This window comes from Thamnophis sirtalis, unplaced genomic scaffold (assembly GCF_051295495.1).
Source record: "Thamnophis sirtalis isolate CommonGarterSnake01/CBP01778 unplaced genomic scaffold, rThaSir2_p1.2 scaffold_12, whole genome shotgun sequence".
In the NCBI taxonomy this organism is placed as follows: Eukaryota; Metazoa; Chordata; class Lepidosauria; order Squamata; family Natricidae; genus Thamnophis; species Thamnophis sirtalis.
Window position 1 is genome coordinate 869,704 of NW_028261392.1, and position 25,801 is coordinate 895,504.

Below are 25,801 nucleotides of genomic sequence, written 5' to 3' on the forward strand. Positions count from 1 at the left end.
CCTGTTACAAGTTGGCCAACTGGTCATCCGTAAAATTTCTTCAGGGACACTCTTAGAATTAAATACTTTTCGTTCTCTTGGTTGATTGTCCTCAGTTTCCTTGAGCTCTGTAGGTTGATTTGTCCTCAGTTTCCATAGGTTTCTCGAGCTCTGTAGATGGACAAGTTGGGAAGTTTGGAAACTGTTTGGGGAAATGTAGTAAAGGAAAAATGGGAAGAGGAGGCTCTCGGGAGAAACAATTCACTCTCCCCCTGAAACCTTGTCATTTGATAAAGCAGGTTTGACAGCCTGATGTTGAGGTGGCTGAAGGCCACATCCAAATTCTGGATTGTTTTAGAAGAAGATTTTGGAAGGAGATTGCTTTCCTATCTTCCTCGAACATTTTCTAGCTCATCTAAGAAGTGTTCTCACCGAGTGTTTTCCTTATCTTAGTCATCCTCTCTCTCTGCGTGGTCTTCTCCACTGTTTGCTGAACATCTACAGATGTTCTAGGTGCTTTGTCTTGTCTTGCCTTTCCTGTAGGCTCCAGGTCCACAGGAAGGCTCCTTTCAGAAAGCATCGGTTGCGTGGTCCTACATTCTCAGCCGCAGATGGCATTTCGTGTTATTTTTGGGCCGGAGACAGACTGCCCAGATGTCTCTGTGTGGTCAGCACTTTGCCCAGCCGGCAAAACTAATCTTCCTGGCTTTGTGCTCATTGTCGGGATGAAGCCTGGCATTGCCTGATTTGTTCTCTGAAGCCACCATCCCATGAAATCGCTTTGGGTCTGTGCTCTGAATTGGCTCCTAATTGGCAAATCCCACAGCGAGATCCCTTGCCAGTAATTATAGCTGCCCCAAACATTTCCTTTGTTGGGACTGTTGGAGCCAACTCAGCAGATTCGCTGCCCTCTTCAGCCGGCGGCTCCACCCCAGGACCTTTTGACCGCAGGAAGCTCACCTCCCCTGTCCATGATCTGAGACTCAGCTTTGATCCCCCAGGGATGTTGAAGGGGCTTTCAGCACAAATGCCTTATCAGAAGACTTCATGCTAGGACAAGGCATGGTCAGCCTCCTGGTGGTTAGGGACCATATATTCAACAGACTAACAGAATAACAGAGTCGGAAGGGACCCTGAAGGTCTTCTATGCCAACTCCCTGCTCAAGAAGGAAACCCTACACCATTCTGGACAAGTGGCCGTCTGGTCTGTTCTTGAAAGCCTCCATTGATGGAGCCTTCCCAACCCCTGGAGGCAACCCATCCCTCTGGTTAATTGTTCTCTAGGAAAACTGTCAATAAATGTAATAATTTGTTGGCAATAACAAAGCCAATAGCTCTTTATTTATTGTATTTCTCCTTTGTGGGCAGTTTTGGAGTTTGTATTGAGCAAATTTAAGTGACTTTAGTGCCCGTCTTCCCTCAAGAGGAGAGAAAACCGACGCTTGATTTTTAACAATAGTGGGTAGAGGGATTATTGAAGTATAAAAACAGGATTTGTGAGCCAACGTAGCTGTTCACCAAACTTCACCCTTCCTGGCGTGGGCAAGGCAATTATACAACCTGCCCCACCCACTTTCATTTCCTTGGTGCACCAGCAATGCAACGGTGTCTTCTCTGGATGTGCTGACTTGTCTTTCTTCCTCTGGCCAATTCTCTACTTGAGGGAACTTTCTCTTCACCCATTTGTTTGTGCCAACACCAGAAAGAAAAAAAGCCAGCTTATTTCCTGTGATTTTGGCTTTGCAATCCTCTCAAAGGTGCTTCTCCAAAAGGCAACTGGACTTTATTGGTCTTTTTCTTTGAAAACCTTTCACTTCAGTCAGAATTGAAGGGAGAGAAGCTCCCCCAAGATGGGCTCCGGCACCAGCCCGAAACCTCTGGTCTTGGTGACCGACCCAGATTGAATCCTGCAGAACTGAAGAAGCTTCTTGGATGAGAAGCAAAATGTTTTCAAAGAAAAAAATCCAAGAAAGCCCAGTTGCCTTTTGGAAAAGCTCCTGTGAGGCAACCATGACCTGGATGGTTGAGACTCTCCATAGACATTTGGCTTTTCAAGTGGCTAGGAGTGCATCCACTCAACCTGTTCTTCTCATCTTCATCCTATGCTTAATCCTATGCCTACTGCCAATTGCCAAGGTGGCGCAGTGGTTAAATGCAGCACTGCAGGCTACTGCTAGATCAGCAGGTCAGCGGTTCAAATCTCACCGGCTCAGGGTTGACTCAGCCTTCCATCCTTCCGAGGTGGGTAAAATGAGGACCCAGATTGTTGGGGGCAATATGCTGACTCTCTGTAAACCGCTTAGAGAGGCCTGAAAGGCCTATGAAGCGGTATATAAGTCTACTGCTATTGCTATTGCAATTACCTCCACTAGACCGATACAATCACATAGATTAGGCCTCCTCCGAATTCCATCATCCAGCCAGTGTCGACTGGCAACTACCCGGAGGAGAGCCTTCTCGGTGGCTGCTCCGACCCTCTGGAACGAACTCCCTGTGGAGATTCGGACCCTCACCACCCTCCAGGCCTTCCGCGCTGCCCTAAAGATCTGGCTGTCCCGGCTGGCCTGGGGTTAAGATTCTGACCCCACTCGAATTGTGTGACTGTTGTGTTTCTTTTAATATGTTGTATTGTCCTTATATTGGAAATTGTTTGTCCTTCCCCCCCCTTTTTTTGAACTGTGAGCCGCCCTGAGTCCCCCCAGGGAAAAGGGCGGCATACAAATAAAGGGAAAATAAATAAATAAATAAATAAATAAATAAATAAATAAATAAATAAACAAACAAACAAACACATGGAGAGATCATTTCACCCCAAGGATGGGCAACATGTAGTCCTCCAAACCTCCACCAACCTTCAGTTTTGATTAGGCTGCCTAGGACTGCTGAAGGCTGCTCTTCAGTTAAGTTTAGGCAGCCATCCCAGATATAGGAAGCTGGTGGAGATACGTAAGACCCCCCTGCACCTCACTAGTCCTTCTCAGCTGACGCCTCTCGTTCTGCTTTGTATTTGCAGTTGCTCCTTATTGGACCCATCTTGAGAGAATGGAGAAGAAGCTTTTGGCAGTACCAGCTGCCAATACTGTCCGTTTCCGGTGCCCGGCGGCTGGCAAACCACTTCCTTCCATATACTGGCTGAAAAATGGCAAAGAATTCAAAGGAGAGCACCGCATTGGAGGCATTAAAGTAGGTCCTCATTCGTGGGTGGGATTTGATGGCCACCCATCTTGCTTACTCAGCCCCTAAGGAGCTGCCCATTTTCCCCTCTCTGATGGAAAAGCCTTTTAGGATAAATAAGCGTACCCCACCCCCAATTTGCTTATTGAAACTCATTAAGCTGCTTTGAGGTTATTCTTGAAATGAACCAGATGCTTTGGAAGCTTGTAAATTGGACCCAGAGGTTACACCAGTAACAAGTGTTGATGTAGAAAGAATCTATTTAAGGAGCATGTACAGAGGAACCTCACATGTCAGTTCTAGAAAAAGGATGTTCTTGCTACGTCGTTTCCTGAAGGACCAAGGGAAGCTTCTACTGGCCTTTTCCCTTTTTTTTCCAGCTGCGTCACCAGCAGTGGAGCCTCGTCATGGAGAGCGTTGTTCCGTCAGACCGAGGCAACTACACCTGTGTGGTCCAGAACAAATACGGTGTCATCTGGCATACTTACCTACTGGACGTTCTTGGTAAGTGTTGCTTTAAGACTTCGCGCCCAAGATCCATGCGGTGCCACTTGGTATCCACAGAATGGAAGCTGTTCCCCATCTGTCCCAAACGACAGATCCTCTTATGGGAAAGAAGGAATTCCCCCGGGCTGCCCCACTTCTAAAGTTGGAAAAGCAGTTGGGAAGTAGATTTGCTGAATTGAAGGGAACCAGTAGGATAGTTTCCCTTCAGGCTCGGGTTTCAGAATTTAGAGCAGTGTTTCTCAACCTTGGCGACTTTAATAGGTTATAATATACAGTTTGGGTTGCTTTGTTTACCATCCCTTCCTCCTGTTATAACACCACCTTATTTTCCCTTTCTTTTCTCCCTTCCTCCCTTCTCTACTTTCTTCCTTCCTCCTCTCCTTCCCCTTCCTTCTTCCTGTACCTTTCTCCTACTCCTGCTCTTCCTCTTCTCCTTCCTACCCTCTCTCCTCCTCTTTCTCTCCTTTCCATCCTCCTCTCCTTACCTCTTTCTTTCCACCCTCTCTCCCTTCTCTACTTTCTTCCTTCCTCCTCTCCTTCCCCTTCCTTCTTCCCTTACCTCTCCCTTACTTCTACTCTTCCTCTTTCCCTTCCTACCCTCCTCTCCTTCTCTTTCTCTCCTTTCCATCCTCCTCTCCTTACCTCTTTCTTTTCACCCTCTCTCCCTTCTCTACTTTCTTCCTTCCTCCTCTCCTTCCCCTTCCTCTTGTTCTGTAAACCTTTTGTTTAAATTATTACTTCTGTAGAAAGAAGTGGCTTTTTTTTTAATTGCCTGGATAAAGGAAGCTGGATGGGAAATATCTGTCCCGTGAAAACTTTCTCAATATCTTATTGATTTTCTTTAAATCTCCATGAGGAATTAACACAGGGCTCACTCTGACTATCTGCATCAGACCAGATGCCACATTCCCTTTAACTATTGTTATTAGTCCATATAAATTGTTTATATCAATATAAACTTTATATTGTTTATAGTGTTAAAGACACCAACAATACTGGGACATATTCCAAGCACTTAAGAGGATTCATATTTTTTTTAAAAATGCTGATTTCTTATACGTTTCCTCAGCTACTCTACATCTGGAAGTATATTAAAGATACACTACAACAGTGTTTCTCAACCTTGGTCACCTGAAGATGTGTGGACTTCAACTCCCAGAATCCCTGGCTGGGGAATTCTGGGAGTTGAAGTCCACGCATCTTCAGGTGGGCCAAGGTTGAGAAGCACTGCACTACAATTTATTGTATTGATAATTCATTGAGGGGAAAATATAGGCAAAGTCTGCATATCATAGCTTTAGAGCTTAAACTGCAGCCACAGTTTTATATCCTAAAATGTCCTTTGACTGTGAACTAAAACAGGTCAATACTTCTACGGCCCAATTCGACACCAGAAGAATATCCTGGGTGGATTATATGAGATATCAAAATAGATGAAGATAGGAATCCAATCAGAGTCCTTCCAATGAATTCAGATACTGCATTTTAATCCTACTGATACAACGTCGAGAAAATTGGTATCTCACCAAACGTATTTCAAACAGGTTTACATCCACGCTTCTTCTTCAGAGGAGTTTGCTACTCCTAGTTAGTATCTTGATAGTAGCTGATGATAGCAAACCTTGCTGCCCATTTATGGAGCCAGACTGGGCAAGGCACCCAGACGCTTGGTGGGTTTTCATTCCGGTTTCAATCCACCTTTTCGTGGCCACAGGAGAGACGGGAATTGAGCAACAGCTTACACGTGGAAATATTATATCGCAGCTCGGTATTGTGGTTACGTTGGCCTCTCGCAACAGCTAGCAACAGTGTCGTGGTGTGCTAACAGGGAGCGTTTATTGGACGAACGTTGCGTGGAGGGGTTCACTCATTGCCCGTCGTAAGTAAGGGTCCTCTTCTTCCTGCAGAACGGTCTCCACACCGCCCCATTCTCCAGGCAGGGCTGCCTGCCAATCAAACCGTGGTAGTTGGGAGCAACGTGGAATTCCACTGCAAAGTGTACAGTGATGCTCAGCCTCACATCCAGTGGTTGAAACATGTGGAAGTCAACGGGAGCAAATATGGGCCGGATGGGACTCCTTACGTCTCTGTCCTAAAGGTTGGTACACATTGCTGCACACGAGTCTTTGAAAGCTAGAACCCACCAGAACAGTGTTTCTCAACCTTGGCCACTTGAAGATGTCCGGACTTCAACTCCCAGAATCCCCCAGCCAGCATTCGCTGGCTGGGGAATTCTAGGAGTTGAAGTCCGGACATCTTCAAGTGGCCAAGGTTGAGAAACACTGCACTAGAACAAGGAGATACAAGGGTGTCACTCACAACAACCGCTGTCAGATTAACCTTGAGTCCTGCTGAGAATCCTGTTGGAAGACCCAGGGTTTAATCCTGCAGAGGAGCTGTCCATGTAACCATGCCTGAGAGATAGGACCCCAAATTGGGAAAGGTTTGACGTCCACGGAGCTTGTCCCATCATCAGGGCCCCTGGTTGTCCCAGAGGTGCTTTTCCCATAGTCAACTGGACTTCCTTGGGGTTTTTTTCCCTTGACAATGGAAAGAACTGAAGAGGCTTCTTGGATGAGAAGTGAAAAACCCAGGGAAGTCCAGCTGACTTTCATAAAAGCACCTCTGGCAAAAAGCTTGATGTAAACCTGAGTTCTTATTGTGAACCTGTTTGGCGTGATGAAGATATGACTGCTTGGTTATAGGGAAGATAATCATCCCTCAGAATTAATATAAGGATTATTTGCTTTTTTCAAAAGCCGCCTCATCTGGCTACTCGTGTGAAATCTGGTCGTGAAAAATGAAGATGGGGAGGCTAAAGTATTGTTTCCCAATACTTTAGCCTCCCCATCTTCATTTTTCACGACCAGATTTCACACAAGCAGCCAGATGAGGCGGCTTTTGAAAAAAACACTGGCTGTAGCTCCTTAGCAAAGCCATGCGCTGCCTTGCTAGCTTCTGTCATTGGTCCTTGGATGAATTGATCTTTGAATAGAGAAATTGCGGACATTGGAGAATACAGAATGTCCTTCAGATCTTCAAAAAAAGGGGGGGGGGGAAAGGATGATTTGTTGATCATTTCATGTAGATTGCCTGGCATTGATGCTTTAAGAAGCTCCTGAACAGGCCATTGATTCTGTCAGCACCTTGAATTCTATCCCTGTTACTTTATCAAGAATAAATTTTGCAAGAATAAAGTGTTGCTCGTTCTTTAGGCCACTAACTGCTTTAATAGATCATGCAGTAAATGCCTGTAGATTGCAGCCTAAGAATTGATCAGTGACGTGGGGAGAACGACAGTGGAGGGTAAGATAAGGGTAGGCATGGACGGCTGTGGAAGGAGATTGGAGAGTCGGGTTGGCCTGCTAAGCCTTGGAAAGAGAAGTTGGAGGGCGGGGGGTTAGGCTATCCCCCTTCGGATGTCTAATAAGACCCCTCAAAGAAGAGCATCAAGACCAGTTCTCCCTTGTGGTAGAGCGCAGGATTTGAAAAAAAAGAAATTGGACCCAAGAGATCAAAAGGCAGATTCCAGTTGGGGGGAATTTTCTTAGGAGTAAAATCCCTGGGGCAGTGAGACCCCCCTGGCATGGAGAGAAGGTGGGCCTTTCCTCCTGGATGGGTCCAAGCAGGGGACCCAACCACCGTCTCCCGAGAGAGAGACAGAGACAGAGAGAGAGACAGAGAGAGAGAGAGAGAGAAAGAGAGAGACAGAGAGAGAGACAGAGAGACAGAGAGACAGAGAGAGAGAGACAGAGAGAGAGAGAGAGAAAGAGAGAGAGAGAGACAGAGAGAGAGAGACAGAGAGAGAGAGAAAGAGAGAGACAGAGAGACAGAGAGAGAGAAAGAGAGAGACAGAGAGACAGAGGGAGAGAAAGAGAGAAAGAGAGAGACAGAGAAAGAGAGAGACAGAGAGAGAGAGAGATAGGGCTTCAAGGTGGACTCCTGCCCCAAGAGAAGGAGCCGTCCTCTTCCAACACGGAAGTTCTTCCAAAGAGTGAGGCCAGGCGGAGGGAGAAGCTAGCCAGCCCTTGCCTGCCTGCCTGCCTGCCTGCCTGCCTGACGTGTGACGGAGAGAGATTGTTGGGTTACTGAAGTTCAAGTGTTTGTCTGTCCTACAGTCTTGCGTCAGTAAAAACGCTGAAGCCGATGTTAACCTAAATCTATTCAATGTGACCCAACAAGACGAAGGCGAATATCTTTGTAGAGCCAACAATTTCATAGGCAGAGCCGAAAAATCATTTTGGCTCCACATTCACAAACCAGAAGCAGGTAATTCCTCCACTCTGTCCCAGAGGCTTCGCAGCTGCACGAACCAGACCGGGGAATAAAAGGCTTCCAACTGCTCGTCCTTCCTCATCTCTGGGTCCTCCTGGGGTGCTTCTCCCCCACCCACTCCCCTTCCTCTACGTCTCTGAGATGACGGCTTTGCCTTTCCTTCTCCCTCACGCTCAGAATAACCGAAACGCTTTTATGAATCATTCGCTCAGAAAAATCCCCACATTCATGACTGTCTTTGAAACTCCTCCCCCTCCTGGTTGCGTGATTAACCGGCTCTTCACCTGGTCAAGTTCTCCGCCGCCTCTTCTCACGATGGCCAGGCACCCCCGTTGGGTCCTTTGCAACCAAGGCCAGGCCATTCAAAGGCCTTCCTCATTTTCACAGGCTTCTCCCGGCCCCCCACAAAAAAAAACCCGGCCCAGGGAATGTACTGAAAGCTTCCTAAGAGATCTAAGAGAAGCCGGGGTTTTCTGGATGGAGGGGTGGGTGGTGAGAACGGACAATCTCTGGGCGAATTCTGCAAATGAAAAAAGGGAAAGCTTTTCTCTGGTGAAGAAGCCCCCGTTTGCCCAGTGGCCTTGGGTCCCCCCCTGCTTGCCTCGGCTGCTTCTCTCCCTCTTCTCGGCCCCTCCGTCCCCCTCCTCGCCCTCCCCCCGGAGACAGTCATATTGTGAAGGGGATTTTTCGCTTGGAGGCTTTGGCCCGCATGTATCCTTCGTGGGACAGAGTCAAGAGGCTGGTGAAGGGAGCTTTGGAAGCCACCCCTGGTTGTGGAAGGGGAGCCGGAGAGGCCCCGGAGGCCCTTCCGGTCGCCCTCTGCTTTGGAAATTTGTCTGGGTGATCTTTTCTGGGAATTTTGCTTATCCTGTTCTCCTTCTTCCTTCCCTCCTTCCTATCTCTGTTTTTTTTTTTTTTTGTTCTTTTGTTCTTTCCTCCGTAGACAGCAGGTGTTAACAAAACGGATAAAGAGCTAGAAATTCTCTCCTTGCACAATGTTACTTTTGAAGACGCTGGGGAATATACTTGCCTGGCGGGGAATTCTATTGGTTATTCACATCACTCTGCTTGGCTGACGGTATTACCAGGTATTTCTGCTTGGTCTCCTTTCCCCCTTTTGCCTCTTAAAAGGGCAGAGAGCCCTCTTGTGCCAAGGTGCAGCTCCTGAGCGGGAGATGCGTCTTGCGTTTCAGGACAAAACGATCATCTTCAGTGACCAAAAACACATTTCATTCCATGCAACTGCCTATAAAATAGCACATTTCTATTCTGGAGTAAGTCTGAACTATTAGCCTTTCTCCAGCTGGGGAGCCCTGGTGGTGCCCCTTTTCGGAACTGTTGTGGGTGCAGCACTGACGTTTAGACAGCCACAAGTGTGTGAGAAGAGGGAGGCTGCCTGGATTCAGCTGAACCGCTGCAAAGGCCCTTGTGACTTTTGGGCCCCTCCTGGGGGCCTCCGAGAAGTCCGAAAGCCTTTGTTTCACACCACTTACAAGCTGGGGCGTTTCTGAAGGCGTTTCCATGCTCAGTCTGTGGAGTGGTTTCCTGTGACTGGATTCCAACTTTCACTGGCTGAATTGCACCCTCATTTAATTTGGAAAACACAATCCGCCTTCTGGGAAGCTTGTGAGTCACTTGTGGCTCTCAGCGTCCGTGGTTGATTTCTCACAAGGTCGACCTGACGAAGGGCCTGCTGGCTCACCCCCCCACCCACACCCACACCCCTCCTTCTGCCTGGGGGTGTCTCTTGGCGGGGAGGAACTTTCACCCTTTGCGCCAATGAATCACACAATCCCAAATGAAACAATGCCACTCTCGGCCCCAACTCCACAAAGCCCGTTGGCTGCCAGCTCATCCCAGGAACGCCAAGCCTTTCCTCGCTTAGTGCTGCAACACGAACTGAAATTTTGCACTCCAGCACTGCTCTTTTAACACACGTTTGTTTGGCGTTGCTGTGCGTGTTAATGACACTTGGGTGTCAACACGTGTGTTGTTTCGGTATTTAAACGGCTGCTCCTAAATAAAGGATCTGGCGGAGAAAGCTATCCGATTTTCAGGAAAGAGACCTTCATGTCTCATTTGTTGAAAACCCTTTTGCACCAGGGTTCTTCCCCAAATTTAACGGAATCTGGAGATGGCAGCCGTTTCGTGCATTTTTTTTTTTGCAATTGTGTGTTTTAGATTGGGGATGATCTGTGCTGAAACGAATATGGTTAGGCTGCCATTATTCTGCTTCCTAAAGTGTGCCTCTCTCTCCTCCTGCAGCAGAAAAACGGGTTGCAAGAAAGGATTCCAGCTCGTTTTACGCAGGCATCCTCAGCTACGGGATCGCCTTCGCGCTTTCCATCCTGGTGGCTGTGATGGTGATGATTTATAAAATTAAAAGGCCGGCTAAAAAAGCCATGAACGCCTCCGCAGTCCAGAAAGTCTCCAAGTTCCCCCTCAAGAGACAGGTAACAGAAAGTAGATACAAGATCTCTGTTCCCCTCTATTCCTTATGCCCCCCCACCCTGCCTCCTCCTGGCTGTTTAGACGTTAGAGAAGGATTTAAGCGGGTTACTCAGGGGCAGGATTCAAATATTTTTACTACTGGTTCTGTGGGTGTGGCTTGGTGGGGTGTGGCAGGGGAAGGATACCGCAAAATCCCCTTTCCCTCCCGATCAGCTGGGACCCGGGAGGCAGAGAATAGATGGGGGCGGGGCCAGCCAGAGGCGGTATTTACCAGTTCTCCAAACTACTCAAAATTTCCACTACCGATTCTCCAGAACTGGTCAGAACCTGCTAAATACCACCTCTGGGATTACCATAAAGCTTCGTTTTATGGAGAATATGGATTTATTTTAGCTTTGCTGTTTCTGGGGTCCTAACGCTTGTTGTCTGCTGGCTCAGGAATTCTGGGAATTGAAGTCCACATAAAGGAGGCAAGAAAGAGAGAGAGAGAGAGCAAGCAAGGAAGAGAGAGACAGTGACAGAGAGACAGAGAGAGAAAGAGGGAGAGAAAGAAAGAAGGAAGAAAGAGGGAGAGATACAGACAGAGAGAGAGAGAAAGAAAGGAAGGAAGGAAGGAAGGAAGGAAGGAAGGAAGGAAGGAAGGAAGGGAGAGAGACAGACACAGAGAGAGAAACAGAAAGGAGGCAAGAGAGAGAGCAAGCAAGAAAGAGAGACAGAGACAGAGAGACACAGAGAGAGAGGGAGAGAGAAAGAAGGAAGGAAGAAAGAAAGAGAGATAGCAAGCAAGAAAGAGACAGACAGAGAGACAGAGAGAGACAAAGAAAGAAGAAAGAGAGAGAGAGAGAGAGCAAGCAAGAAACACACACACAGACAGACAGAGAGAAAGAAAGAAAGAAAGCGTGATAGCGAGCAAGCTAGAAAGAGAGAGACAGAGACACACACAGAGAGATAGAAAGAAAGCTGCTGTTTCTCCATGCCAAATATAAACCAACATGGTTCAAGGCTGCCTGAAGATCACAGGAAGGGTTATAGTACTACTGCTCTATACTGCAACCAAGTTAAATTCCAGAGACTGTTTTCCAGGAGCAGGCAAGGTAGGTAGGTAGGTAAGTAGCAGAGGTGGGTTCCTACCAGTTCGCACCTGTTCGGTAGAACCGTTTCGTCAAATCTACCGAACCGGTTAGAAGAGGTTCCACCAGTGGACCCGGAAAGCAGGCCACACCTACAGAAGAGGTTCCAAAATTTTTTGAAACCCACCACTGGTAGGTAGGTAGGTAAGTAAGTAGGTAGGTGGATAGATGATAGATGATAGATAGATAGATAGATAGATAGATAGATAGATAGATAGATAGATAGATAGATAGATGATAGATAGATAGATAGATAGATAGATAGATAGATAGATAGATAGATAGATGAGAGATAGATAGATGAGAGATAGATAGATAGATAGATAGATAGATAGATGAGAGATAGATAGATAGATAGATAGATAGATAGATAGATAGATAGATAGATAGATATGTTGTATTTGTGCTGATAAATAAATAAAGGGAGACAAATACAACACAAATGTAACAAAGGCAACAGTAAAAATATTGGCTTTCTGTCTGGATGGCCTCTTGTGACGAGCCGATAGACAGAGAAAGGAAGCAATAGGCTTCCTCCCATAATTGGGGCATACCAGGGGTCGTGACACTAAATACATAGATAGATATGTAGATATAGAATAGATAGATAGATATGTGCTACCCACATCAGAATAGATTCCCAGGAATGAAACTGATTCAACCCCAAAGTCTTTTTGGAAAGCCAGGGTCTTGGAGGAGGCCCTGAGTGGCTTCCCATCAAGGTTTCCAATCTATCTTTGGAATCACCCTGGGGCTCACGGAGGCTCTCCCCCCCCCCCGGCCACTTGGGCTGCCCCCCCCCCCGCGAGAGGCTGTTGCCAGTAACCGCTCCTTTGCTCTACCCAAGCAGGTGTCCCTGGAGTCCAACTCATCCATGAACTCCAACACGCCTCTGGTGAGGATCACCCGCCTCTCCTCCAGCGAGGGCGCCATGCTGGCCAACGTCTCCGAGTTGGAGCTCCCGGCAGATCCCAAATGGGAATTGGCGAGATCTCGGTGAGGAAGCCGGATTGGGGCGTGGCTTCTTTGAGGTGGCGGCTTCCTCGTTCTTCCGCTATCTCAGCCTGCTCCACGCTCACCTTCTGGCTGGTTTGCCTTTCAGCTTGACTCTGGGGAAGCCGCTGGGCGAAGGCTGCTTCGGTCAAGTGGTGATGGCTGAAGCCATGGGCATCGACAAGGAGAAACCAAGCCAGCCTGTGACTGTAGCCGTCAAGATGCTGAAAGGTAACGAAGGCCTGAGATGCAAGGACTGGGGTGCTTTCATGAGCCTCTTGGCACCTCTGACTTCTCATCCTGGTTGGGGTCATGTGATCCCCTTTGTGTCCTTCCCAACTGGTTCCCAACAAGCGAAGTCACACGATTCAACTAATGACCACATAACTGCAGTGTCAATAAAAGCCATAAAATGGGGGCACAAATCAGATAACTACTGTCTTGCTTAGCAACAGAAGTGGTGGGCTCAATTGTGCTCGTAAGTCAAGGACAGTTCCACCTCTCAGTTCTTCAACGGCCTCTCTTCCCATTCTAAGGGGGGGGGGGGGGAAGGTTGGCTTAGAAATGCCATTCCGGGAAAGTTGGAGCTCTTTTCCCACTCCATCTCTGAAGCAGAAAGGGCCTCACTTCTGGAGAACTTCCGGATGGGTCCCTTGACCTGGTCAGAGCCAAGGTGGCGCAGTGGTTAAATGCAGCACTGCAGGCTACTGCTAGATCAGCAGTTCAGCGGTTCAAATCCCACCGGCTCAGGGTTGACTCAGCCTTCCATCCTTCCGAGGTGGGTAAAATGAGGACCCAGATTGTTGGGGGCGATATGCTGACTCTCTGTAAACCGCTTAGAGAGGGCTGAAAGGCCTATGAAGCGGTATATAAGTCTACTGCTATTGCTATTGCTGGACGGGAACCAGAAACCAGCAAAATATCAGACGTCTGTGTTTGAAAACACCCTGTGTTGTCCAGAATTGGAGGGAAGGTGGAGGGAAGAATCCCTGATCCCTAAAACCAGGAATAGGGCAGAATGATGGCCAAGCGTGGGGATCTGGTTGACCTTCAAACTAAACTATCAGGGTGGAACAGGGCAGGAATGCTTTCCCCTCATGGCTGCCTTTCTCCTCTCTTCTGCAGATGACGCCACGGACAAAGATCTGTCTGACCTGGTCTCAGAAATGGAAATGATGAAGATGATCGGGAAGCACAAAAATATTATTAATCTCCTGGGGGCCTGCACGCAGGACGGTACGTTCCTAAAACAGGCGGCTGTGGGGCTTTGGGTAAAGAGAAGTGAAGGGTCGATACCACTTTATAAGGCCTTGGTAATAAGGCCCTACTTGGAATACGGCATCCAGTTTTGGTCACCACGATGTAGAAAAGACGTGGAGACTCTAGAAAGAGTGCAGAGAAGAGCAACAAAGATGATGAGGGGACTGGAGGCTAAAACATAGGAAGAACGGTTGCAGGAACTGGGGATGTCTAGTTTAATAGAAAGAAGGACTAGGGGAGACATGATAGGAGTCTTCCAATATCTCCACAAAGAAGAGGGAGTCAAGCTATTCCCCAAAGCACCTGAGGGTAGAAGAAGAAGCAATGGGTGGAAACTAATCAAGGAGAGAAGCAACTTAGAACTGAGGAGAAATTTCCTGACAGTGAGGACAATTAATCAGTGGAACAGAAGTTGCCTCCAGAAGTTGTGAATGCTCCAATACTGCAAGTTTTTAAGAAGATGTTGGATAGCCATTTGTCTGAAGCAGTATAGGGTTTCCTGTTGAGCAAGGGGCTGGACTAGAAGACCTCCAAGGTCCCTTCCAACTCTTATTTTATTCTATTCTAAAGTTAGTCAAGTATCTGCTCAGTCTGGGCCTCTTTGCACCTCTTCATATCCCCCGGTGTCCTTGCTTTTTGCTTTCTCCCGTTGAGGTCCTCCAACAAGGCGAATTCTGCCTCTTCAAAGTCACTCTCATCTGGAGAAACACCTGCATGGGGAAAACCTCACAGGTAGAGCTCTACGGGTGGGAGTTCCCACATGAGCTCAGACTTTCCCCTCTCTGAATTGGAAGCTGAGTGGGTGTTCAGGAAGGCATCTCTGCTGGCCCTTCAAAGAAGACCTCCTCGGGGCAACCATGAAGAGTAGGCCTTGGGTTACTCAGTGAACCTTCATTGGCTTAGAAGTTCCTGCCACGGTGTGGGCATTGGGCTTCCTTTCTGATGAGTGGCTGGAAGACGAGGGAGTCTTCCAGCTTGATCCTTGATGCCTGTAATTTGAACCATCTCCATCTCCACCCAACCCATGTCACCTTGCTAAAGTGTTAGGGTGCAGCTCCTCTTCCTCCCAAGATGGGGTGGAACTGAAGCCCCTCTCTTCTAGAACCCGAACGAAAGGACAAGACAGTCCTAAAGTGAGTAGGAAGCTGCCAGGAAAGTTAAGAGGGAAATGGGAGGGCAACGTCAAACAAGAATGGGCTGTTTCCTTCAGGTCCTCTCTACGTCCTTGTGGAATATGCCTCCAAGGGGAATCTAAGGGAATACCTGAGAGCTCGTCGCCTACCCGGCATGGATTATTCCTTTGATACCTGCAAGATGCCTGAGGAACAGCTGGCCTTTAAGGACTTAGTCTCCTGCGCCTACCAGGTGGCCCGAGGGATGGAGTACCTGGCCTCTCAAAAGGTGAGTAGCGAAGCGTTTGGGGAAAGTAGGCAACTGAATTTTTAAAAATCCACAACAATGAAAAAGCGGAAAACTACTAATTATAAGAAAAATATAAACAGAAAAGAAAGAAGGAAGCTGAAAAGAAACGACTAAGGATTTAAATATGTTGCTTATATTTCACAAAGCTGTACAGAAAAATAAGGCCCTTTATTGTTAAATAGAACAATGATGAAATTGCTCTATTGTAAAATATGGTGAAATCTGGGTCAACGGGAAACACATTGCTTCATTTTCTATTTATTGGGGAAAATTGCCTTTTTTTAAAACAACAACAACCATTATCCGTCTCCTATTTTCTCAAAATAATTGCAATGCCCCAGTCTCAGCATAACCATAAGTCCTCAAAGACAGTCAAATTCCAGAGTTTTGGAACATAACATAACAATAACATCTTTAACATTGAGGGACTTCCCTATAAATCTTATGGCCTAATAAGATGTTATTCCTGCCTGGAAAATCCAGTAATTCGGAGATCAAATCAGATGGAACAAGGAAGATTCAGAGGGTTTTTTTTTTAATGCATCTCCAACAAAACAAAAGAAATTGTTAGTCCTCGTCTTACAACCACAATGGAACTCAAAGTTTATGTTGCTAAGGGAGACGGTTGCTAACTGAATTGTGCCTCATTTTTTCCCAACTCTTCTTGCCACGCTTGTTAAGTGACTCTCAGCAGTTGTTAAGTTTGTAACCCCGTTGTTAAGCGAATCTGGCTTCCCCACTGACTTTGCTTGTCAGAAGGTCGCAAAAGGGGATCACGTGACCCTGGGACACTGCGACCGTCATAAATACGGGTCAGTTGCCAAGCGTCTGAATTTTGATTACGTGACAATGGGGGATGCTGCAATGATCTCATCTGAAAGGTGACTTTTTCCAGTGCTGTCTGTAACTTTGAACCGTTACTAAATGAACTCTTGTAAGCAGAGGACTTCACAGAGTTACAAACAAAATACAAAGAGCTGCTACTCAATTGAAAGTCTCGGTGTTGCTGAAGCCAATTTATACTCCAAAGTACAAGGAGTTTGAAAAGATTTCTTTTTTGGATTTGTAATGAAGAATATAGCTGTTTATTGATCCGAGTATCCGATATAACTTTTTTAAACAACATTTTAATCCGTGCATGATTTACAAACTATTTCTTTGCAGTGTATTCACCGGGACCTGGCTGCCAGAAATGTTCTGGTCACGGAAGACCACGTGATGAAGATAGCGGACTTTGGCCTAGCCAGAGACGTCCATAACATCGACTATTACAAAAAAACAACTAATGTAAGTGGACAATTTCCTTTAAAAAAAAAGTTTGTGTGTGTGTGGGGGGAGAATTCTGGTCATTGTCCATCCAGATGTGCTGAAATGGGGACTCCCAGAATCCCCAGCCAAAACGGAGAGCCCCCCCCCATCAAGGGAGGGTAAATCGGAGAGCTCCAAAATAGTTTTTATTTATTTTAATTATTCAATAAACAAATTATTCATTGATCAAACATCTCTGAAGTAATACTAACTAGGACTTAATGAGGTGAAAGTCTTTCTAATCATTATGGAATATTCATCTTGTTTCCTTTTATTGTAGATTTGTTAAAAGTTTGTGTGAGATTAGGTAGATTACCAGATTGTTGGTGAAATGTACTTGGGTTTTCACCCTATAGCAATAGCAATAGCAGTTAGACTTATATACCGCTTCCTAGGGCTTCCAGCCCTCTCTAAGCGGTTTACAGAGTCAGCATATTTGTCCCCAACAACAATCCGGGTCCTCATTTTACCCACCTCGGAAGGATGGAAGGCTGAGGGAAGGAGGAAAGAAGGGAGGAAGGAGGGAAGGGAGGAAGGAAGGGAGGGAGGGAGGGAGGGAGGAAGGAAGGAAGGAAGGAAGGAAGGAAGGAAGGAAGGAAGGAAGGAAGGAAGGAAGGAAGAGCAATAGCACTTAGATTTATATACCACTCCATAGTGTTTTTATAGCCCTCTCTAAGCGGTTTACAGAGTCAGCATATCGCCCCCAACAACAATCTGGGCCCTCATTTTACCCACCTCGGAAGGATGGAAGGCTGAGTCAACCCTAGGCAGGAGATCTCATGATGTGTCAGCATTTCCATCTGGATCCAGGAGGCCAGAGAATATTCCTGCTCTGCCCAGTAAATCCATCTTCCTACAAGAAGCTGTTGATTAATATCCAGCCCCACCTGATTGAATGGATGATGTACTAATTTTAATAATCGTATTTTTAAAATTTTAAAATTTTTAAATGTTTTACTTTTGCTGTGAGCCGCCCAGAGTCCCAAGGGAGTGGGCGGCATACAAATCTTATTAAAGTTGAAAGTTGAAAGAAGAATTTTATATACATACATAGAAATACATACATACATACATACATACATACATACATACATACATACATACATGTCAATGCTTACAATACTTTCTCTGATTGCAGTCAACTGATTTTTGTCTCCAGATCTTACCTTATTTGTCAAATAAAGCCAGGATGGTGCAGATGTTAGGGACACGTAAAAGATTTGGAGTTTGCTAAGAGGACAGGGCAGAAGAGAGACAGATAGGAAGAAGATGGCTCAGTTGATCTTGCAACCAGTCTTGGGTTTATTTTACGAGGGAGAAGGTTGTGAGGAGTGTTTTCTTGTAGGCCTTTCATTGTCCAAACTACCGTATTTTTCGGAGTATAAGACGCACTAAAAGAGGGTGAAAATTTGGGTGCATCTTATACACTGAATGTAGCCCCACCCACCCACCCACCGGCCCCAACCCTTTGGCCTCTGCCTCCCAGCAATTTACCTCTTTGCAGCGAAGGGGGGGGGGGCGGCTTGCAAGCTATAGCAATCCCTCCATCCTGCAACAGCTGATGATCGGAGGAAATTGAAAGTGAAACTTGCTGTTTGCTCTGCAAATTGCTGGGAGGCAGATTTTTTTTTTCCTTGTGCTAATCAGGCTGTTTGCTGTTTGCTGCAAGGAGGTAAATCAACAACTATAAATGCCTATAGAAGGTTCACATTATTAGACTTATTTTTAAGGACTGCTTTATTATTATTCTAGACAACAAAACGAAGAAGCTTTTAAAAATAAATGCTTGATCTGAAGAGGCCCAGTGCTATTGTTTTAAAAAGTGCTCTTCTTTTAAACAGCAGAGAATAACGTATACTTCCAGAAAGCACATCAATTTTAACAGCATCTGTACAAGTATAGTCCAAAATATAACACTATAAACAGCGTATATTGTCTGTATTGTTTGTTGCAAGGAGGCAAATTGATGGGAGGCAGATACTTTTCTCATTTTCCTCCCCAAAATCTAGATGCGTCTTATACTTCAGAGCATCTTATACTTGAAAAATTACAGTGGATATTTGTCTGTGGAGATTCTCAGTCATCCAGGTCATGGTTGTCCCAAAGATGCTTTTTCAAAAGGCAACTGGATTTTGTTTTTCCTTTTTTTATAGATAATGTTTTTTATTTTCCATTTTTTCATTTTCATACACTCACATATATACTGTGCATAGCCAAGGCCATACAACATTAATCAATAATTGCAGCAATTCCTCTTGTCAACAATACCCCAAAAAATAGAAACCCAATATACCTCTTCCACTCTCCATACACCTCTTTCTTCCACCCCCCTCCAACTTTCTATCTTGATTTTGTTTTCCCTTGAGGACATTTTCCTTCTCATTCAAGAAGCTTCTTCAGTTGGATGAGAAGCAAAACACCTTTGGGGCAAACTAGATAATGAAACATCTACAAGGAAACAGCCAGGCTCAGGAACCATCAACGTGAGCCTTCATTTCAACCCTGGGCTACAATATCCTCCTTCATTGGAAGAAAGTGGCACCAAATGCATTAACTGTGGATGGTGGGTCAAGTAGATTGATCAGCGTAGCACACAAGTCTTCACAATGATTAGATGAATTGGGATTAGGTTTGATTAAACCAGGGGTATCCAAACTTGGGAACTTTTAAGACTTGTGGACTTCAACTTCCAGAATTCCCCACCAAGTTTGGACTCCCATGGATTAAACATTATTTGGACTCGCTTGTAGCAGAGGGGGCCAGAAGGCGTGATAGGAGTAAGACACAGGAATTATTGATGGATCATCTTCTGCTTTCCTGTTCCCGATGACAGGGCCGTCTGCCGGTGAAATGGATGGCTCCCGAAGCCTTGTTCGACCGTGTCTACACCCATCAGAGTGATGTGTAAGTAATGCCCGCACTTTTCAAATAAACAAGGAACAAAACACCCATTCGGGGCAAGCGTTGTGATGCCATGCAGAGAAGAGATCCCGAAATCCATGAATGAAGGGGGTGGTTCCATTCCTTGCTCTTCCTGGAGGCTTCCCCAGAGGTCAAAGAGAGGAGCCGCATCTCTTGAGCTGCTGGTCAGCCGCATCAACGGATTGGCCAGTCTTTGGGTTTTTTTAAAAAAAATATGATTCAGGAAGTTCATCAAACTATTGGTGACCTTTGCATGGCTTTGCGGGAGAGGGTGGGATACTTCTTGATTTCTTCTCTTTCCTCCCCCCCCCCAAAAAAATTCACTGGATTTTTCAACGTTGGTGCTTCCAGGTGGTCCTTTGGGGTGCTGCTGTGGGAGATCTTCACTTTGGGAGGGTCTCCCTATCCAGGAATCCCGGTGGAGGAACTCTTCAAGCTGTTAAAGGAAGGCCACCGAATGGACAAGCCCGCCAACTGTACCCCAGATTTGTAAGTTTTCCACCTGAGAATATCCTACATTTTCTTTCCACCTGTCAGAATGGATTCTTGTTAATTCAGTCCCTTCACCCCCGTATTTTTTGTTCATAATTTCTTTCTGTTCATAATTTCTTTCTTTCTTTCTTTCTTCCTTCCTTCCTTCCTTCCTTCTTTCCTTCCTTCTTTCTTTCTTCCTTCCTTCCTTCCTTCCTTCCTTCCTTTCTTTCTCTTCTTCCTTCCTTCCTCCCCCCCTCCTTTCATCCTACCTTCTCTCCTCCCTCGACCCTCTCCCTCCTCTCCCCTCCCTCCCTCCCTTCTCTATAGCCACCCAAAACTCAATCCAGAGTCTTCTGATCACCAGAAGGGTCTTTGGATGCTTTGTGCCAGGGGAGAACTGGTCTCCAAGACAGCCTGACCCGAGCTCCGTTTTATCCCAAGTGGGCTCCTCCTTCTGTTCCGCCTCTGCAGCCAGATGAGGACGCAGCCCGTTAAAGCTGCCTAAAGGCTCCCGTCAAGTTTCCCGGCAGCCTGTGGGCCCACCAGAGATTCTGTGGAGAAGCATGGAGCCTCTTGGGCGGCCCTTCCGTGGGCTTCCCTCAGCCGTGGCCAAGGCCCTCCTTCAGGCCAGCCATGGCCGTAGCTTCCCTCCGGGGGCTTCAACAGTTGCGGAGTTAGGGCCCTTTCTGGAAGATCCTCTTGATCAGCTCCAATCCCTCCTTCTCAGCCCCAGGGGCTCTGCGGAAGAATGGGGGAGAGTAAGGAGACTCCGATTCACCTTCACCCACTCTTTCTCCCTCTCTTTCTCTCCCTCTCCCTCTCTCCTTTCCCCTCCTCTCTCTCCTTTACCCCTCTCCTCTTTTTCTCTCTCTCCTTCCCTCTCCTTCTTTCCTTCTGTCTCCCTTTCCCCCTCTCTCCCTCTCTCCCTCTCTCCTTTTCCCTCCCTTTCTCCCTCTTTCCTTCTTTTTCCTCTCTCTCTATCTCCTTCTCCCTCTCCCTTTTTCCTCTCTCCCTTTTCCTCTCTCCCTCCTTTTCCCTCTCCCCCTCTTTCCTTCTCTCTCCCTCTCTCCTTCTCTCTCTCTCCCTTCTCTCTTTCCTCTCTTTCTCCCTTGCCCTCTCTCCCTCACTCCCTCTCCTTCTCTCTCCTTTTCCCTCCCTCTCTCCCTTTCCTTCTCTTTTTCCTCTCTCTATCTCTCCTTCCCTCTCTCCCTTTTTCCTTCTCTCTCCCTCCTTTTCCCTCCCCCTCTCCCCCTCTCCCTCCCTCCTTCTCTGTCTCCCTCCCTCCTTCTCTCCCTCTCTCTCAGTCCAGCCCACCTCACAGGGTGACTGTCGTGAGGAAAAACAAGGAGAGGGACCAACATGGAGGCTCCCTTGGACTTTCCTGCCATCCATGAGGGTTATAAATCTAAAACCTATTCTTGCGTGGGTCTCTTAGAGCAGTGTTTCTCAACCTTGGCAACTTGAAGATGTCCGTACTTCAACGCCCAGAATTCCCCAGCCAGCGAATGGTTGGGGAATGCTGGCTGGGGAATTCTGGGAGTTAAAGTCCAGACATCTTCAAGTTGCCAAGGTTGAGAAACACTGTCTTAGAGGATCGGGGCCCTTTGGGATTGTTTTTGCCGTGTGTAGAGACCCTGGGCAGCCGACCAAAGTCTTGCTGTGCTGAGGGGGACCTTGGGGGCTCTCCAGGGCCCCTTCCTCAGCAGTGCTGATCAGCCCCTCCTCTTCCCCAGGTACATGATCATGCGTGAGTGCTGGCATGCGGTGCCTTCTCAGCGGCCAACCTTTAAGCAGCTGGTCGAAGACCTGGACCGGGTGCTGACTGTGACCTCCACGGACGTGAGTATCTCCTGCTTCCTCAGCCCGGACAGCTCTTGTGCTGGGCCCAGCCCCCCTCCCCTGCCCCCCCCCCGTCCATGGAGCGTAGACCCTCGAGCATTTCTGAGCTTTGCAACCGTTCTAAGAGCATGGAGAGCTGGAGGGAGCAGCCAAGGGCAGAGGCTGCGGCCGTGAGGGGGCATTCTCATCGCTGCAGCGGAACGCTTCACTCCAATGCAACCGTTCGTGCCATTCAGTTTCTTTCTTTGGAGCAGTTTAATGCGCCTCTCGGTTCCTCAGGCAGAATTTTTAATTTTTAAAAAATACAGCCAGTAGGAAAGAATTACGGGCACCAAACAGTCTGTCCTAACAGTAGCAAAAGTACCCAAATCCCATAAAAGAATCGGGCATCATTTGCAAAATCTTTCAGACGTCCCAGAGCGAATCTATAGCAATACCAATAGCAGTTAGACTTATATACCGCTTCATGGGGCTTTCAGCCCTCTCTAAGCGGTTTACAGAGTCAGCATATCGCCCCCAACAACAATCTGGGTCCTCATTTCACCCACCTCGGAAGGATGGAAGGCTGAGTCAACCTTGAGCCGGTGAGATTTGAACCGCCGAACTGCAGATAGCAGTCAGCTGAAGTGGCCTGCAGTACAGCACTCTAACTACTGCGCCACCTTGGCTCTGAATCTACTAGAGAAGGTGCCCCACAGCCTAAATGCCACAACCGGACAATCTGCGTCTCCACTCCAAGGTGGAGGGGAGCATTTTCCAAATGGGTGCCCATGAAAGGGAGGGGGGGGATTCAGTAGTTGGAGAGGGTGATCTAGGAGGAACCGTGGCTGCTAATGGAATAATTGCCTCAGCTCTGCATGGGCCACAGATGGACCTCCATGATGCCTTTGGACCAGGGGTGAAATTTAGCAGGTTCTGGAGAACCGGCAGTGGAAATTTTGAGTAGTTCGGAGAACCGGCAAATGCCACCTCTGGCTGGCCTGTCCGAGTGGGGAGGGAATGGAGATTATGGGGCCAGGGGTGGCGCAGTGGTTAGAGTGCAGCACTGCAGGCTACTTCAGCTGACTGCTAGTTCGGCAGTTCGGCGGTTCTAATCTCAACCAGCTCAAGGTTGACTCAGCCTTCCATCCTTCCGAGGTGGGTGAAATGAGGACCCGGATTGTTGTTGGGGGCGATATGCTGACTCTGTAAACCGCTTAGAGAGGGCTGAAAGCCCTATGAAGCGGCATATAAGTCTAACTGCTATTGCTATTTTGCAGTATCCTTCCCCTGCCACTCCCACCAAGCCACTCCCACCAAGCCACGCCCACAGAACTGGTATTAAAAAAAATTGAATTTCACCACCTACTTTGAATCCTAATTTGAGTCCTACCTAGCTGACATTAAACCACAGCTGGATTCTTGAAAGCAGTGCTGGCCGTTAGCGGGTGGAGAGCAGGAGATTTTGCCCACTGGAGGTGGAGTTTCAGTTCTTGCCCAGGAAGATAAAAGGAGTCCTTGGGAAGAGGACCGTGTAGTGTACGCTCCCTTGCTGATATCCACGCCGTTGTTCTCCTCCCCGCAGGAATACATCGACCTGTCCGTGGCCTTCGAGCAGTACTCCCCCAAAGGCCACGACACGCACAGCGCCTGCTCCTCGGGAGATGACTCCGTATTTGCACACGAGCTGCTCGCCGAGGAGCCCTGCCTTCCGAAACCGCAGGCCAACGGCATCATCAGGACATGAGGACAGAGGCTGAGCCTCAAAAACGAGATTCGTGAATGTATGTCTGATGGGAACTCCGGAGCGAGATTCCCCAGGAGGAAAGGCGCCTCCTTCTGCTCCACGGCACGGAGGGGGGGGCAGTGCGTGGCCGTGAAGCCGTGGCACACCGAACGGGCTTCATTCCGATTTCTCTTGCCAAACACCCGGAAACCTTAAAAGGCAAAGGAGGGGATGGGGGGGGGGCTTTGAGCCCGTTTTCTGTGCCTGCAAATTCTAGGAGTGGGTGGGAAAATGACAAAAAAACCAACGACCCCCCCTCCCGTGCAAAGAATGTAGGAAGCGTTGCCCTTGTGCAACCCCTACACGCCTCCCCTCTGGTAGGGCTCCGTAGCCACGTTGCCTGCAGGGAATCCTAAGTAAGTACTGGTTTTATATTTAATAAATATGAAACGCCACCTTCTACTTAAGGGCGCATTCAAAGCCATTCTGAGGAGTTAATCACTCTCGAGAGCGCTAAGCCTCTTTCAAAGCCGCCTCCCCTTTTCTCGCGGTGGGAACTATGCCGCCTCTTGCACTAACGGCTGGGTAAGTGAGTGTGTGCAGGCAAGATGAGGCGTGAAGGCCTGGAGGTGTTGCAAGCTCTAGGAAATTGTGTGTGTGTGTGTGTTGGGGTGTGTGCGTGTGTGTGTCATTTGTTAATGAGTGTGTAGCAGTGACTTTGGCTAACCTTTCCAGGGGGTTTCTATGAACTGTAATGTGCATCAAACCGAAATTCTGCTATTTGCTACATTTATTTAGCTATTTTCTGGGTGAGTTTTTTTGTAGATAAAAGTTTAAATATATTTGTAACGGAGGTCCATACATTTTCCCCAGGAATCTATTATCAAACACTTGGAGAGAGAGAGAGAGAGAGAAAAAAAGATATTACGGGTACCCCATAGTCAGCCTTTCCACGAATCACAAAGTTTTGTTTCCTACAATTGTGCATATACCTATAAATAGCTCTTGTGTGTATATAATATCTTTGATATTAACACGGCTGGCGAGACTGAAGAAGGATTTATTCCAGTTGAGAATTCTTCCAGAGTAAGGCCGACTGATTTAGGCAAAGGTCTTCTTTGATCTTGTCGGCTCGTTTCGTTTTAAAAAATTATATTTTAACATGTATATTTGTAAAATTATTTATAGATATTAACATATGTTCATTAATGTATACATTTAATTTTTTCATCAGATTTAAGGATTTTAACTTATTAAAAATAGAGGAAGATTATTCAAGATTGTTTTTCTGAATTCCTGAGAAATCTTAGAAAAATGTATAGCTGCATAGTCCTTCAACACATTGCTTTAATACTAATTTTTCTTTATAAAACAAAAACAAAAAAAATATTGCTTTTCCTGACTTGCAACAATTATCAGGACGTGCATTCTGTAATATGTTCATATTAAATCCAAACATTTGACAGCCGAAATAATCCTTTTTCCATCTCTGTGAGAGCTAAGAAAACTTTCATCTCTTTTGCCTTTGTGCATTAAGATGGAGAGGGTTTTTTCCCCCCTTCTTTGAATGGTGTTCTTCATGGTTGAAAAAATATCAAATATGTGGCAGAGCCGAATGTTGACTGCAGATGATTAATCCCCTCCCCTACATGTGTGTGTTCCCATTAGCATTTTTACGGTAGAGAAAAGGATCCAAACAAAATAACTCAAAATATATGTAGGGAAAGTTCTGACGATTGTAGATAGACTTCGAGCCTCACGTGTTCCTTGGGAAAATGTTAGGTTTGGGGGATAAGTCGGTCAAAGCTATCTAGAGACTTTGCTAGCGTTTTAAAGAGTTGTTGCAAGATATTTTTTTTGGGATTCCTCGAGAACAGTTCCAGGGCTTCACGTAACCATTCGAAACGGAAGGCTGGTTTTCATTCCTGCTGGTCCCAAAACATGAAAATCCCTTTTGTCTTTCCCTCCGGTTGACCCTTGGGAGAATGCAAAGGACATAATCCAACCAGTTCTCAGCTTCCTGATCTGTCACTGGTGGAAAAGCCCTCCTCCCTGTTGCACATTACAAGGGGACCATCTACGGCTCTCCTCCATATTTTCTTTCACTCCATCTGTTGATGTGCGTTGGGCGTCTTGCTAACTTCTAGTCGGAGAGGTTGCTCTGGAGGGGCATTGTTACACACTAAAAAAACCAACAAAAGCACGGATGTCCGCGGTGAGCTTCCCAGCTTCCTCTCCAGCATTCCTTTTTTGCATTGAAAAGCCCCCCCCCCACACCCCACCTGTGAAAATGAAAGGGAAGCAAGTCAGCACCTTTGTAAAGCATTGTTTTCCCCAGCAGCTCAGGGGAAACAGGAAAACA

General features: G+C 46.9%; 1 protein-coding gene across 4 annotated transcripts in view; it reads left to right on the top strand.

Moving 5' to 3' along the window:
* The window catches only part of FGFR3 (fibroblast growth factor receptor 3), a 65,232-nt gene extending 40,520 nt beyond the window's left edge, over nt 1–24,712 (top strand). Inside the window, exons 4-17 of one of the 4 annotated variants that reach the window (XM_087726490.1) lie at nt 2,993–3,162; nt 3,534–3,657; nt 5,568–5,758; nt 7,779–7,929; nt 10,201–10,388; nt 12,364–12,512; nt 12,619–12,740; nt 13,635–13,745; nt 14,980–15,170; nt 16,356–16,478; nt 19,333–19,403; nt 19,773–19,910; nt 21,629–21,734; nt 23,299–24,712. In XM_087726490.1, the coding sequence (XP_087582616.1) occupies nt 2,993–3,162; nt 3,534–3,657; nt 5,568–5,758; nt 7,779–7,929; nt 10,201–10,388; nt 12,364–12,512; nt 12,619–12,740; nt 13,635–13,745; nt 14,980–15,170; nt 16,356–16,478; nt 19,333–19,403; nt 19,773–19,910; nt 21,629–21,734; nt 23,299–23,460 (1,997 nt within the window). In that variant the 3' untranslated portion in view covers nt 23,461–24,712. Of the gene's footprint in view, nt 1–2,992; nt 3,163–3,533; nt 3,658–5,567; nt 5,759–7,778; nt 7,930–8,878; nt 9,024–10,200; nt 10,389–12,363; nt 12,513–12,618; nt 12,741–13,634; nt 13,746–14,979; nt 15,171–16,355; nt 16,479–19,332; nt 19,404–19,772; nt 19,911–21,628; nt 21,735–23,298 lie in introns of all 4 variants that reach the window. The other 3 variants (XM_087726491.1, XM_087726492.1, XM_087726493.1) reach the window with 3 other exon arrangements.
* Nucleotides 24,713–25,801: the final 1,089 nt, after the last annotated feature.